General features: G+C 47.4%; 1 protein-coding gene across 3 annotated transcripts in view; it reads left to right on the top strand.

Annotated features, from left to right (window-relative positions):
• RHPN2 (rhophilin Rho GTPase binding protein 2) overlaps nt 1-15,268 on the top strand; it is a 57,389-nt gene that overhangs the window by 33,885 nt on the left and 8,236 nt on the right. For all 3 annotated transcript variants that reach the window (XM_019940989.3, XM_073795757.1, XM_073795758.1), the window contains exons 5-11: nt 4,182-4,259; nt 4,633-4,757; nt 6,333-6,499; nt 8,626-8,813; nt 9,221-9,377; nt 10,958-11,077; nt 12,579-12,773. In XM_019940989.3, the coding sequence (XP_019796548.1) occupies nt 4,182-4,259; nt 4,633-4,757; nt 6,333-6,499; nt 8,626-8,813; nt 9,221-9,377; nt 10,958-11,077; nt 12,579-12,773 (1,030 nt within the window). The remainder of the gene's footprint in view (nt 1-4,181; nt 4,260-4,632; nt 4,758-6,332; nt 6,500-8,625; nt 8,814-9,220; nt 9,378-10,957; nt 11,078-12,578; nt 12,774-15,268) is intronic.

The raw sequence follows: 15,268 nt of genomic DNA, 5'->3' as shown, positions 1-15,268 counted from the left end.
AAAACACGATCAAAATCAATTCCCTTTCAGAGAATTCACGTTTTGTTTTGCTTTTAAATATGTCTTTATTAATTTATTTTTCCTACTGAGAACAGTATTGCAAAACATTCAGAAAATATCAAGACATGTAAAGATCCCTCACAGCCACACACCTCCCTCCCCCGCCCCCCGTCTCCCCACTGAGCTATGTAACTTGCTCAGTACTTAATCTGTGAGCACCCGATCTTGTCCTCTGATCAGGGGCCTGCCTTAGGAGGCTGTGAGACTCCTGTGATCTGTTCAGGCTTAGCATGGTGTCTTCTGGTAGTAGGTGCTAAATAAGGTAACTATTAATTTCATTCTTTTTAAAAAATATTTACTTATTTATTTGGTTGTGCTGGGTCTTAGTTGCGGCTCACAGGCTCCTTAGTTGTGGCTCACCGGCTCCTTAGTTGCAGCTCGCTGGCTCCTTAGTTGTGGCATGCATACTCTTAGTTGCAGCATGCATGTGGGATCTAATTCCCTGACCAGGGATTGAACCCGGGCCCCCTGCATTGGGAGTGCAGAGTCTTATCGACTGTGCCACCAGGGAAGTCCCAATTTCATTCTTAAGGCAGCTTTCAAATACTGTTGTCAGCAGCTCTCTGAGCACGTTTGCACACTTTGCTGAATATTCCCTTTGGATAAATTTCTGGACGAGGATTTGGTAGGTCAAAGATACATGTTAGGGATTTCCCTGGCGGTCCAGTGGGTAAGACTCTGTGTTTCCACTGCAGGGGGCACTGGTTCGATCCCTTGTCAGGGAACTAAGATCCCACATGCAGCACAGCCAAAAAAAAAAAAAAAAAGATACATGTTACCTAATTACCCACCAGAAGTCAGTGGCCCTGCCTTACATTCCCACAGTGTATGACTGCTTACATTGGGTATCGCTTATCATTTTGATTTTGTGAGGTCAGGCAAAAATGATATCATGACAGTTTGCATTCTTTGATCAGTACTAGAGTTCCCGCTTTTGTTTATTTGTCCTTCACGTGTGTCCTTTTGGAAATACCTATTTCTGTCCTTTGTCTGCTTTTAAGAATTCTTTTACATATGAAGGAGAGTAATGCTTGGTTATGTATGTTACAAATATTTCTCCCAGTAGGTTCTCTCCTTTAACTTGTTTTACAAGCAATACCAGTTTAAAAAGTACATCTTTTTTTTTTTCAAACAGATTTTGTGTTGTTAAGCTTAACAGTTCTTCCCTTAACAATTCTTCCTTGATAACATGTTCAGAAAGGCATTCTCCGCATCAAGAAGACATAAATATTTTGCTATAGTTTCTTCCAGTGCTTTAAAATTTTTTAACATTAAATCTTTAATCAATCAGGAATTTGTGTGTAAAAAAAATGAGGTGTAGTACTCTTTTTATTTTCACCAAAAAATGGGTAGCCAGTTTCTCCTGAACTATGTATAAAGAATCCATCTGTGAGGCTTCCCTGGTGGTGCAGTGGTTAAGAATCCGCCTGCCAGTGCAGGGGACACGGGTTCGATCCCTGGTTCGGGAAGATCCCACATGCCACTGAGCAACTAAGCCCGTGCACCACAACTACTGAGCCTGTGCTCTAGAGCCAGCAAGCCACAACTACTGAGCCTGAGTGCCACAACTACTGAAGCCTGTGCGCCTAGAGCCCGTGCTCCACAACAAGAGAAGCCACCGCAAGCCCACACACCACAACAAAGAGTAGCCCCCGCTCGCCGCAACTAGAGGAAGCCCGCACGCAGCAAGGAAGACCCAACGCAGCCAAAAATAAATAAACACACACACACAAAAAACAAAGAATCCATCTGTGGTGCTAGATACTGTCCATTGCACTGCGTGCCCCTCCCTCCCCCTCAGGCCTCCTCTACCCTGCTCTGTGGCTTTCTATTGGGTGTGTCTGAGGGGGAGTAGCATCAGCAGGAGATGAGAGGATGGGAAGAGAGGGAAGTAGGGGTTTTTAACTCCTCAGCTCCCTCAGCTGGGTACCTTTTACAGTCCCCCCCAGCAGGGAAGGTCCTCGTGGCTGTTGGATGCTCACTTCAGGCAGCCATCTCTCCAGGTTCCCGTAGCTCCTTCTCCCCCTTGACCCTTCAACTCTGTGGTTCTAATGGCTCTGGAGGTCCTGCACAATCCTATGGTTTCCCATAACCCTGCCCACATCACTATAAGAGTTCTTCCCTTAGGGCTTCCCTGGTGGCGCAGTGGTTGAGAGTCCACCTGCCGATGCAGGGGACGCGGGTTCGTGCCCCGGTCCGGGAGGATCCCGCATGTCGCAGAGCGGCTGGGCCCGTGAGCCATGACCGCTGAGCCTGTGCGTCCGGAGCCTGTGCTCCGCAATGGGAGAGGCCACAACAGTGAGAGGCCCACGTACCGCAAAAAAAAAAAAAAAAAAAAAAAAAAAGTCGCTGCTCTCAGGGATGTCATCAGAGAAGCCCTAGAGGAGCTTTGTCCCCCAGATCATACTCACCATACTTAATGTCACTAATAACATAATTAATTATATTTGAAAACCATTTCAGTGACTTCCCCCATGGTCCACTGGTTAAGACTCCGCGCTTCCACTGCAGGGGGCGCAGGTTTGATCCCTGGTTGGGGAACTAAGATCCTGCATGCCTCATGGTGCAGCCAAAAAAAAGAAAAAGAAAAAAAAAGCAAAGCAATGTTGTATATTCATTCAGTACAGTCCCATTTTTGTAAGTGGAGAGTATATGGGTGTATGTGTAGGTATTCATTGAACATATAAAAAGCAGAAGGGTCTTTAATGTAGAAAGCGTGTAAAAAGAATACTCACAGACACTTGGGAAAATGTAATGAACAGTCTCTCTCCTCAACTTTTTGCAGCCAGGGAGAGCCAGCACTTACGGAGGATGTTATGCAAGAATCCATTCTCCATACCCATTTTACTCATCTTATTTTTTCCTGTAATACTTGCCTCCTCCTAATATATGATGTAATTTACCTATTTGTTGTGCCTGTTACTTAATGTCTGTGCTCCCTTGTGAGATTATAAGCTCCATGGGGCAAGATCTTTGTTTTGTTCACTGAAGTAGCCCCAGCACTGTGAACAGTGCCTGGCACATAGCAGGTGTTCGTCAATGTATCTTATGACCGAATGAACTCACCAAGTGGTCATGAAACGCTGGACCCCGTTGGAGGTCTCACAGGGGTGCTTTGTTTGTGGAAGTGCACGGAGCTGCTCTCACAAAGGTTTCCATCACAGACCCTGAGGGTAGCATCCTCGTAACAGTCCCCAGACATGAGTTCCCTCTGCCAGGAAGACCCTGTGCCCAAAGGACGAAGGTCTAAGCCCCTGAATATCTGTGATGTTTGCTAGAATTATTGAACTTATAGTCACTTATGCAAGTCACTTAACTGTGCTGCCAAGACACTTTTTTTTTTAAGATTTTGTTTTTGATGTGGACCATTTTTAAGGTCTTTCCTGAATTTGTTACAATATTGCTTTTGTTTTATGTTTCGGTTTTTTGGCCGCTAGGCATGTGGGATCTTAGCTCCCTGACCAGGGATGGAACCCGCACCGCCTGCATTGGAAGGCGAAGCCTTAACCACTGGACCACCAGGGAAGTCCCCATTTTTAAATAAAAAATAACTTCAACTTCCCTTTCTACTGAAGCAACAAAAACAAAAATTTTAAATATACATAAATAAAATTAAGAAAATAAATCCCACCACTTAGAAAATCACTGCAGTGTACACTCTCCCATAAGTTTTTATGAATTCTACATGTATTTTTTTATTTTTAAAGAAACATTTATTTATTTATTTTTGGCTGCGTTGGGTCTTCGTTGCTGCGCGCAGGCTTTCTAGTTGTGGCGAGCAGGGGCTACTCTTCGTTGCTGTGCGCGGGCTTCTCATTGCAGTGGCTTCTTGTTGCGGAGCACGGGCTCTAGGCACGCAGGCTTCAGTAGTTGTGGCTCGCGGGCTCTAGAGTGCAGGCTCAGTAGTTGTGGCGCACGGGCTTAGTTGCTCCGCTGCATGTGGGATCTTCCCGGACCAGGGCTCGAACCCATGTCCCCTGCATTGTCAGGCAGATTCTTAACCAGTGCGCTACCAGGGAAGTCCCTCTACATGTATTTTTAAAGGGGGGGACCTTAGACATTACTATTTTACCTGTTTACGGTTTTGAGTCACACCTTACAGTATCTCATTTTTCTTACAGGATTTTATCCTGGAACATTACAGTGAAGATAGCTACCTCTATGAAGATGAAATAGCAGATCTTATGGATCTGAGACAAGTATGTTCCTGTGTGTGGCAGGGTGAGGAGGGTGGCTGCTAGAGCTTGATGAGTCTTCAGATGATCCCATTATTTCATCTGAAGCCTTGTAGAATCGCTGGTGGTCGGAGGTGGTAGGGAGGAACTGTCAGAATCGTCCATTCAACTTGCCACATAAGAAGACCACAGAGAGGACAGACATACATGTCTGGGGCTGGGTTCCAGGACTCATGAGTTCACTCCAGCCTTGCCCATCTCTCCTAGAGTTCATGATACCAGCACTGGGGCCTAGGCTCCAGAGGAATAGCGTGTGTGAGCATCTTCCCTGCCTGGCTGTCTGCACTATGCTCACCCGGTCACCCCTTCACCCCCTCAGTGGTTCCTTTCCTTTCAGGCCTGTCGGACGCCCAGCCGAGATGAGGCTGGGGTCGAGCTGCTGATGAGTTACTTCATCCAGCTGGGGTTTGTTGAGAGCCGATTCTTCCCACCCACCCGACAAATGGGGATCCTGTTTACCTGGTACGTGCCTGGGCTGGGGCTTTCCCACTCTGGCCACCGCTGGGAGCCTCTGTCCCACGGAGGCTCCTCTGCACTGTGGCCTCCTCTTTCTAACTGTCCCGTTAATGCAGGAGACATGTAGATAAACCAGTGTTTATTTATGAAGGGGATCCAGGGGGAAAAGGCTCCAACGGACCATGGCTTCTTGCTTCTCAGAGCAAGTGAGCCGAGGAGAAGAGGCATTTTTTTCATGCTCGTTTTATCGCGGGGGAAACACTGGGGCTCTGAGGTGGAACTAACAAGAAACAAGATTCTTGTCCCAGATGGCATGGGAGTGGGAATCAGGTTTTGTCCCAGTGACAAGGGCAGCAAACAGAAATAGATGAGATTTTACAAACTGAAGCAGAACCTTGGATTCTTCCCCAGAGTTGGTACTTACCATGATTAGTGTTGTCTAAATATTTTGGAGATGCTATACCTCTTCTCTGAGTTGCTTAGGGCTGTGTGAAACGAAAGTAAATCCCAGTAGCTAAGGGGCCTATTCAGAGTTTAATTTCACCACAGCAGATGGCTATCCATGCTTCCTTTTGGAAGGAAAGGCGGATGACTTTTCCTGAAGATGTGTTAGCTGCCGGCACGTGGGTGAAAGGGCCAAATGTGACTTCTTAGTGTTGAATTAGGAAGAAGCTCCGTATCTATCCCCTGATTGATAGGTGAACTTTGAAACATATCCTGAGTCTTTCAGACTTCAGGAAGAATTATGAAGGGTTAGGATTTTCTATATTTCATTTAAGAGAAGCCTTCTTTTTTATTTTATTTTTTTTAGTACATTGTATTTTTTAGAGCAGTTTCAGGTTCATAGTAAAATTGAGTGGGAGGTGTAGAGAGTCCCCGTATAGCCCCTGCACACCCACGACCTCCGCCACTGTCAACATCGCCCCACCAGACTGTTCCATTTGTTACAGCTGATGAACCTACATTGGCTCACTGTCACCCAACATCCGTTGTTTACAGTAGGGTTCACTCTTGGTGGGCTACCTTCCGTGGGTTTGGACAAATGTAATAATGACATGTATCCACGTCATATCATAGTATCACACAGAACAGCTTCACTACCCTACAATCCTCTGCCTTCCACCTAGGCATCCTCACCCTTCCCCACCCCCAGTCCTGGCAGCCACTGATTCTTTTTGTCTTTTCCAGAATGTCATATAGTTGGAATCATACAGTATGTAGCCTTTCCAGATTGGCTTCTTTCACTTAGTCACATGCATTTAAGGTTCCTCCATGTCTTTTCATGGCTTGATAGCTCATTTCTTTTTAGTGCTGCATAATTTTCCACCGTGTAGCTGTACCACCGTCTGTATATCCGTTCACCTATGGAAGGACGTCCCGGTTGAGAATCCCTATTTCAGTTTGCGCTTGCGGGTGTCTTTATTCAGTATGATCAGGCCCATCGTCTTGCTTGGAAATAAAACCTCATTGCATGTGCATCTTTGAATTTTATTCAAGAACTAAGTTCTGTCCATTTTTACCCAGAGGTGGCACTCACTAACCAAGGAATTCATATTCTCAAAAGACGTTTCTTTTAAATAGGTATGACTCCCTCACGGGGGTTCCGGTTAGCCAACAGAACTTGCTGCTGGAGAAGGCCAGCATTCTGTTTAACATTGGAGCCCTGTACACACAGATCGGGACCCGGTGCAATCGACAGACAGAAGCTGGGCTGCAGAGCACAGTGGATGCCTTTCAGAGAGCCGCAGGTGTGTCTTTGCGAGGGCTGCCGGGATAGAGCCCTGGCCCTGCCAGGTGGCCCTGGTACCCCAGCTGAAGGGGGTTCGTGGGTCCTCCACAGGCCCACACTTGGCCTCACAGGCCTGAAAGGGCCAGGCCAGTTTCCAGAGCCGGTGTATCTTCCCACCAAGAAAATGGCTTATTGGCTCAAACCCTGTTTCTGTCTGAATATGGCTTGTGTACACAGTAGTTAACGATTAATCTTTTCCAAACGAGTGGCCCCAGAGATGGCAGTGAATGGACTGTTTCTTTGAACACAGTTTCGAAGAAGAGAATAAGTTTTCTCAAATGGTGGGAATGTAGGCTTTTTCTTTCATCAGACATGCCTGTTTGGTGCATATGACTACCCTTGCCTTTCTGTTATGCTCATTCTGAGAAGCTCACTCACGCAAGGTTGCTCTTCTCGGCCCCCTACCAAGTGACAGTGCCAGCCTGTAGAGGACTGGGGGCTGCCAGGCGAGGTGCAACGGGCAGGCCTGCCTCATGGGTGTTCGAGGGTCCTGCATTGCTTCCCTCTAGCAGGGCCTGTGACCAGCAGTCTCGGCACAGGGAATAGTGGGCAAAAGCGGTGACAAGCACAGACCAACGTGTGATGCGCTGAGCTGGCTCCACAGCGGGTTTCCTTCTGTGCCGGTCCTTGTCTCTCTGTTTCGGAGTGTCACCCTGGCAGATACTTTTGGGGTATCTGACTTTGCTCTGCAAGGCCGTGAAGAACTGTGGCTTTGCCATTTTGGCTGATCATGGAATCTCTTGGTTAAAATGATTGATCCCTTGGGAGGAAACGACACTGTGAAATTCCACGTGGGAGTTGATTTCTTTCACTGTAAATCCTTTTCTGGGCTCATCTTTCTTTCTGAGGACTCTGAAGCAGGTATGCTTGGTGACCTGTCTCTAAGATTCCAGAGATATGGACAAAACAAAGCTTGAGAACAGAGTAGGAGCGAACCCCAGAAAGGAACAGACAGCCTGCAGCCGTCGCCTTCCTTCTGCAGGGCAGTGTATGCTTTGCAGCAACACCAGAAGAACCAGTCAGATGGGATTTGTGCCGGAGATTTTATTTCAGCTCCAGGTTGATTGTCATTTAATGCTGTGACACTTTTCTAACACATAAAAAAGTCAGCTGAGGGCTACGGCATGAAAATTTCCACTGGAGTGGCTGAGTTGATCTTTCTTGAGGTCCTGGGGGAAAGCCCGGAATTTCTGAATGACCCAGGGGTTAAGTGTGAGCATGTCCGCCTGAGAGCCCTTCCGTCATTCTGTCTGCCTTCTACCTTCACCTCCATCATATGTGTAGTCACGTATGGAATTTCTCACAAGTGTGCCAGGTGAGACAGGAATGGATGGGGAGCAGGCTGGTTTCCTTGCTTGATACAGACGTAAATGTTTTGGAAGAGAGTTGGAAAACAAAAGTTCTCTAGCTATGGTAAAACATACATAACAAAACTACCATTTTAACCATTTTTAGGATTACTGTTCGTTGGCATATTAAGTACAGTCACATTGTTGTGCAACTCTCCATCTCCAGAACTTTTTTATCACCCCAAACAGAAACTCTGTCCCATTAAACACTACATCTCCGTTCCTCCCTCCCCTCAGCCCCTGGGAAACATTCTACTTTTTGTCTCTATGAGTTTGACTATTCCAGAGACCTCATCTCACCCAGTGGAATCATACGACATTGGTCCTTGTGATGGACCTATTTCACTTAGTGTGATGTCTTCATCCATGTCGTAGCGTGTGTCAGAATTGCCTTCCTTTTTAAGGCTGAAATATTCCGTTGTAGGTATATACCACATTTTGTGTATCCCCATGTCTGTGGATGGACATTTGAGTTGTTTCTGCCTTTCGGTTATTGGGAATAATGCTGCCATGTGCATTCATGTATAAGTATCAGTTTAAGTCTCTGCTTTCAATTCTGTGGGGTTATACCTAGGAGTAGAATTACTGGATCTTATGGTAATTGAGAATCAGATTTTTCTAAAGATGCTTCAGGACACCAGTTTTATAGTTTTGCTTCGTCATTTTCCATACTCCTGAGCAGCATGGTGAAATAAATATGATCCCCAACTAACGTGCAAACCAATTCCAATCGTAGGGGTTTTAAACTACCTGAAAGAGACGTTTACTCACACTCCAAGTTACGACATGAGTCCCGCCATGCTCAGTGTGCTGGTCAAAATGATGCTGGCGCAAGCCCAAGAAAGCACGTTTGAGAAAATCTGCCTTTCTGGGATCCAGAACGAGTTCTTCGTGCTGGTGAAGGTGGCTCAGGAGGCTGCCAAGGTAAGCCTTGCCGTTTCCCGTGACTTTCGGAGTGAGTGGGAGTTGTCGGTGTGGGCCCACTGGACGCAGCGGGGGCTTCCCACGGCAGCTTGCCCGTGACCTGGGCAGCATGCCCGCCCAGGCTGGCCAGAGTGCTGGCTTGCATTTTCTTGGCAAGTAATGGTGTTTCAGATACGGATCACTGATTCCATCTGCAGCTTAGCCTAAAAACCAGCATAATGACAGTGGCCCGATCTCCCTGTTAACTCTGACACTGACAGCGCTAGGAGACCTTGGAGTTGCTCCCAGATTCGGGAGCGACCTCTGGCAGGGGCCGCTGCCCAGAAGAAAGGGCTCTTTTTCTGCAGCCCGGATACGTGAGGGCCCCTGTGCCACCCTCCTCGTTCCCAACATTTTTTCCGTTGTAGGTGGGAGAGGTCTATCGGCATCTGTACACGGCCATGAACCAGGAGCCAGTGAAGGAGAACATCCCATACTCCTGGGCCAGCTTGGCCTGCGTAAAAGCCCACCACTACGAAGCCCTGGCCCACTACTTCACAGCCACCCTCCTCATCGACCACCAGTGTAAGGCTTGGCATCTCGGGGCTCTGGGCTTTGGTCAGGGCTGTGGTTTTGCTTCCTCTGGGTGATTCTGAGCTGAGTGAGAGCTGTCTACCTGCCTGGGAGATGCTCACAGCCTAGGGGCAGAGGGTGGGGATTACATGTTGGCCCAGGCAACAGGGTGGGATTAGGGGTTATGTGGTTCCTTCCTGTGGGAGGAAGAGGGGTAGCGTTCCTTCTGCCTGGGATGGAACAGACGGCTTCATGGAGATGATGTTTCACCTGGAATCTAGGGCCAGGACTAGACCAGGGAGGCACTCGCCTCAGGCACGAAATCTAAGGGGATAAACTCAGTAATTGAGATAATATTTTAAAATTATAATTGTAAATGAATCAAAACTAAGACAAAAAAAATCCTTGGTGATTAAAATTTTAAATAAGGACACAGAGCAATAATGGTGCCTTACTGAGCCACGTGGGAACCTGAAATAAAAAAAAAATTTGATCGGTTGTTTATCATGAATATTTTTGTATTAATTTTGATATTTAGAAAATTGTATTAAAATATCATATATATCTTGATGGCTGAGTTTGGGGCACCTCCTTAAACGTTCAGCCTGCAGTGAGTGCCTCACCCTCCTCCCCATAGTCTTGGCTCTGATCTGAGGTTGGGTGGGACTTTTGTTGCAATTGGTGCTAATTAAGGCAGCCCTCTGAGTAACGAAAAGGAAAACCTCTGGGGCCAAGACTGCCTGGGTTCGTATCTCAGCTCTGTCATTTACTAGCTGGGTGATCTTGGGCAACTTACTTACCTGCTCTGTGCCTCAGTTTTCTCACCTGTAAAATGGGGACACAAAGAGAACCTATCTCACAGGCTGTTGTGAAAACTAAATGCCTCTATGCAAAGCTAAATAGTGCCTTGTATATGGTGGGCTCTCTGGAAGTGTCAGCTGCTCCTGCTAGTATTATTTTATGGTCTATTAGGCAGGACAAGTCATGTAAACCAGCCGAAATACAGTGCTTCAGTCACTGTGGTAGGAACACAAATGAGGCAGCAGTTGGAGTCCTCGGTGTAGTCATGGACGGTTCCTCAGAGGCAGTGCCATTCGAGTTAGACTGGGGACTCTGAGGAGGACTTTTCCAGCTGAACGAGGAGGGAAAGGACAGCTAGAGTGAGAACAGGATCTGAGTGAGCCCTGGAACAGAGGCCGGAAGTGTTGAGGTAGCAGTGGGTGGTTTGGTGAGGTCAGGAGGGGACACGTGCCAGGGAGGGTGCAGGCATGGAGGCCCCCAGAGGTTTGAGGTGGGGCTGTGCTTGGAGGTTCATAAGATGGGTGATGGGGAGCAGGTAGAGAGCAGGGGCTTGGAGCCAAATCCGGAGCCCCTAGAGTGTGCCGGGCCCCCTGCACAGAGACCTTGGGCTGGATTGCCTGGGTATGTCCAGGGGTGGAAAGGAGACCTATTATGCCAAGTGCCTTGTAAAGCTGGAGAAGGGAACCTGGGGATGTGGTTGAAAGAGGGATCTCTCAGTGGGTCTGCGGTGCCACCTCTAGAGCCCGCACCGCGGCCGCAAGAAGGGATTTATCCTGTGGTTCTTGTTGCAGTGAAGCCTGGCTCAGATGAGGACCACCAGGAGAAGTGCCTGTCCCAGCTCTACGACCACATGCCAGAGGGGATGACGCCCTTGGCCACGCTGAAAAACGTTCACCAGCGCCAGCGGCTGGGTGTGTGTCGGCTCTCCTGCTTCCTCCCTCCCCGTGCCCCATCTGATACTTCCACTCACCAGCAGCTCCACGCAGGTCCCCAGGGCAGGGCCCGGAGAGTAGGGCTTCCCGAGTCATCGTGGCCACTCTGGATTCAGAAACCGGGAGGCATAGTCCTCTGGCCTCAACGGGCTTCCAGAGCTGTGTTCTCACAGGTTCTGCGAGGGACCAGGGCTCCCACGATGGAGCCAGAGCTTTGGCAATCTTCCAACACCCTAGCAGGGTCCAGGGGATGGCCCTTGGTCATGCTAATCTGGAAGGAGGCATTTCTTAGGCCACACCTAAGAACGGGTAATGAATTGTCCTAGTTTGGTCTCTAACAGGTCTCAGAGTGAGTATGCTTTCCATGTCCAAACCTGAATTCTTCCTCCACCCGATCTTGTCCCCCCCAACCACACACATGCACTTTCCCCATCTCAGGGATGGCAGCTCCATCGTTCTAGGTGTGCAGGCCAGAAACCTTGGACGCATTCTCCGCCCTCATCTTTCTTTCTCATCCCCGCATTTGATTAGCGAATCCTGTTGGCTCTACCTAGAAAAATATCCCACATCTGACCACTTCTTACCTACCACCCTGGTCCAAGCTTACGTAGTGCTTACTTAACAGACATTGACTCGCTCAAACCTCACACAACCCTATGAGATACATATGGTATGACTCCCCATTTTTCATCTGAGGAAACAGGGGCCCAGAGAGGTCACACAGCTTGCCCAGCTTTTGACCAGGGAGCCCTTGTGGTCCTGTCTCACCCAGAGGTGGAGCAGAATTCCTCACCTGCACTTCTGAGGCTGGACATGGTCAAGCCCCTGTTCCTCTCTGGCCTCATTCCCTACCCTTCTCTCCAGCCCTCACTCCCTCCAACCAAACTCCCAAGTTCCTTGTTGTCCTTAAACATGCAGGCATGCTCCTGCCCCAGGGCCTTTGCACTTGCTGCTGTTCTTCTAGGAGCGCTCTTCTGTCAGATATCCTCTTGACTGCTCCCTCACGTCCTTCAGGGCTCCACTTAAAAGTTACCTTCTAAAAGGCCTTTTCTGATCACCCATAATAGAAGGGCGACTCCCCAGTCCCCATCTTCTCGTGCCACATCTGCCTATTTTTTTTTCTGCTTTATTTTTCTCCAGAACCTTACAGCCACAGGACCCATTACACATTTCTTTGCTTGTTAATTATCTGTCTTCAACCACTAGCATGTAAACTCCATGAATGCAGAGGCGAGTTTTTGTTCATTGCTTTACCTCTGATGCCTAGAATGTTTGGTAAATGTTTGCTGAATGAAAGATTTATAGACACAAGTGAGCATATTGTACACACATTTAGAGGGACTGAAGCCATCCAGGCAGATCCTTCAGAAAAGAGAACGTCCACCTTTCTGGGCGAATCCTTGGGCGCTCGGGCTCTCCCTGAGGTACTCACACTGCAGTTTACGACATGTGTCCTGTGGTCTTGATTTTCTGTGGGCAGGCAAGTCCCATCTGTGCCGAGCTGTTACCCATCACGAGGAGTCCGTGAGGGAGGCCAGCCTGTGCAAGAAGCTCCGGAACATCGAGGTGCTGCAGGAGGTGCTGTCTGCGGCACACCAGCGGTCCCGGCTCAAGTACACTCAGCTCCGTGACGACTATGACCTGCTGAGCTTGATCGACGTTCCCGACATCATCTGTGAGTGGCCTGGGTGCCGGTGCCAGGTGCAGAGTGTGCCATGTGAGAGGCAGGGGCGCTCGGGCGTTCCTCCTGCAGGGGCCGGGCAAACCCTCGCTGTGTGCCGGGCACTGGGACAGGGCCGCGTGCTGCTCTTGCCCTGGAGTCCTCACCTCCTCCTTCCCAGATCCAGGGCCTTCTTTATGGTCTTCGTCCTTGTTGACCCCTTGGTGGCAGCCGACCCCCTCCTGCCCCTCAACACGCCACCTATGACGTCAGGGCCCTGCCACCTTGGTTCTCTCTGCCCTCACTTTCCTCTCCACCCTGTTTGCTGACGGTCGTGCCCAAACCCACCTCCCCTCCTGGCATTCTTGCGGGTCTCCTCTCCCTGGCTTGCTTCCTCTAGATTCCTTTCTTTAAAGTCTCACGGCCTCCCCTGGGGTTCCAGCCCCCACCGCTAGTCAGGAGACCCCAGGAGCTGCCTTTCGCCTCAACGCTTTCCCTACGCTCCACACCCACCCACGTGCCACCTGCCTTCTGGAAAACTGCGATTTGCTCTCTGTCTTTTACCTTCAGCTCCATAGTTTGAAAGCCACCTGCATCCTTATTCCTGCTCCAAGGCTTGATCTTTACCCTGTTTTCCCCATTTTCTTTCTTTTTTTTTTCCCCCAGACGAAAATTATTTTTATTATGAAAGAAGAAGTAAAATTTTCACTGATACAGTGGATCCAGGGGGTGCAGGGAAAAGTTTTTACTTTGGCAGTGAAGATTTCTTCAAAATCTAGTTCATCGTGTCTGTGTGTGTGTGTGTGTGTGTGGTGAGAACACTTAAGATCTACCCTCACGTATACAACATAGTGTTGTAATAGTCACCGTACTGTGTTAGACCTCTAGAACTTACTCATCCTGCATAACTGAAACTCTGTACCCTTTCACCAACATTTCCTCACAGCACCCAACCCCCACTGTCCCCGGCATCCGCCATTCTGCTCTCTGCTTCTATGAGTTTGACTTTATTTATTATTTTTTATCGTATGAGTTCCAGGTGTACAGCATTATAATTCAACATCTGTATACACTCCAGAGTGATCACCACCACAAGTCTAGTTACCATCCATCACCACAGAGTTGACCCTCTTCACTCATTTTGCCCATCCCTCCCCCCCAAACCCCTCTGGTAACCACAAATCTGTTCTCTGTATCTATGAGTTTGTTTTTGTTTTGTTTGTTCATTTGTTTTTGGGGATTTTTTTAGATTCCAATCATATCGTCTTTTTTTTCCCTCTATCTGACTAATTTCACTTAACATGATATCCGCAAGGTCCATCCATTTAGTTGCAAGTCACAGGATTTCATTCTTTTTTTTTTTTTCTTTTTTGTCTGAGTAGTAGTCCATTGTATATATATACCACATCTTCTTTACCTGTTCATCCGTCTATGGACACTTAGATTGTTTCCATATCTTGGCTATTGTAAACAATGCTGCAATGAACATAGGGGTGAATATACCTTTTAGAATTAGTGTTTCACGTTCTTCACGTTAATACCTGGAAGTGGATCAGGTCATATGAATGGCTGGGTCATATGAACTATGCTTACCTTTTTGAGGAATCTCCATACTGTTTTTCCATAGTGGCTGCACTAATTTACAGTGCCACCCATAGTGTACGAGGGTTCCCTTTTTTCCACACCCTCTCCAACATTTGTTATTTCTTGTCTTTTTGATAATAGCCAATTATAACACATGTGAGGTGATAGCTCATTGTGGTTTTGATTTACATTTTCCTAATAATTAGTGTTGTTTTATGTGCCTGTTGGCCATCTGTATGTCTTTCTTGGAAAAATGCCTATTCAGACCCTCTGCCCATTTTTCAATTGAGTTGTTTGTTTTTTTGTTGTTGAGTTGTATGTGTTCTTTATATACTTTGGATAGTAACTCCTTATCACATATATAATTTGCAACTGTCTTCTCCCATTCAGTAAATTGCCTTTTCATTTTGATGATAGTTCCCATCACTGTGCAGAAGCTTTTTAGTTTGAGGTAGTCCCATTTGTTTGTTTTTGCTTTTGTTTCCCTTGCCTTTGGAGTCTGATCCACAAAAATATCACTAAAAACAATGTCACTGAGGTTTCCACCTATGTTTTCTTCTAGAAATTATATGGTTTTAGGTCTTACATTCAAGTCTTTACTCCATGTTGAGTTAATTTTTGTGCATGGTATAAGATAGTGATCTAGTTTCATTGTTTTGCATGTGGCTGCTTAGTTTTCCCAGCACCATTTATTGAAGAGACCATCCTTTTTCCATTGTCTGTTCTTTGCTTCTTGGTCATAAATTAATTGTTCATCTATGTGTGGGTTTATTTCTGGGTTTTCAGGTCTGTTCCATTGATCTGTGTGTCTGTTTCTGTGCCCATACCATACTGTTTTGATTACTGTAGCTTCAAAGTATAGTTGAAATCAGGGAGCATGATACCTTCAGCTTTGTTCTTCCTTCTCAAGATTGTTTTGGCTATTC

This window comes from Tursiops truncatus, chromosome 19 (genome assembly GCF_011762595.2).
Source record: "Tursiops truncatus isolate mTurTru1 chromosome 19, mTurTru1.mat.Y, whole genome shotgun sequence".
NCBI lineage: Eukaryota > Metazoa > Chordata > Mammalia > Artiodactyla > Delphinidae > Tursiops > Tursiops truncatus.
This window is presented reverse-complemented; position numbering and strand designations above follow the sequence as displayed.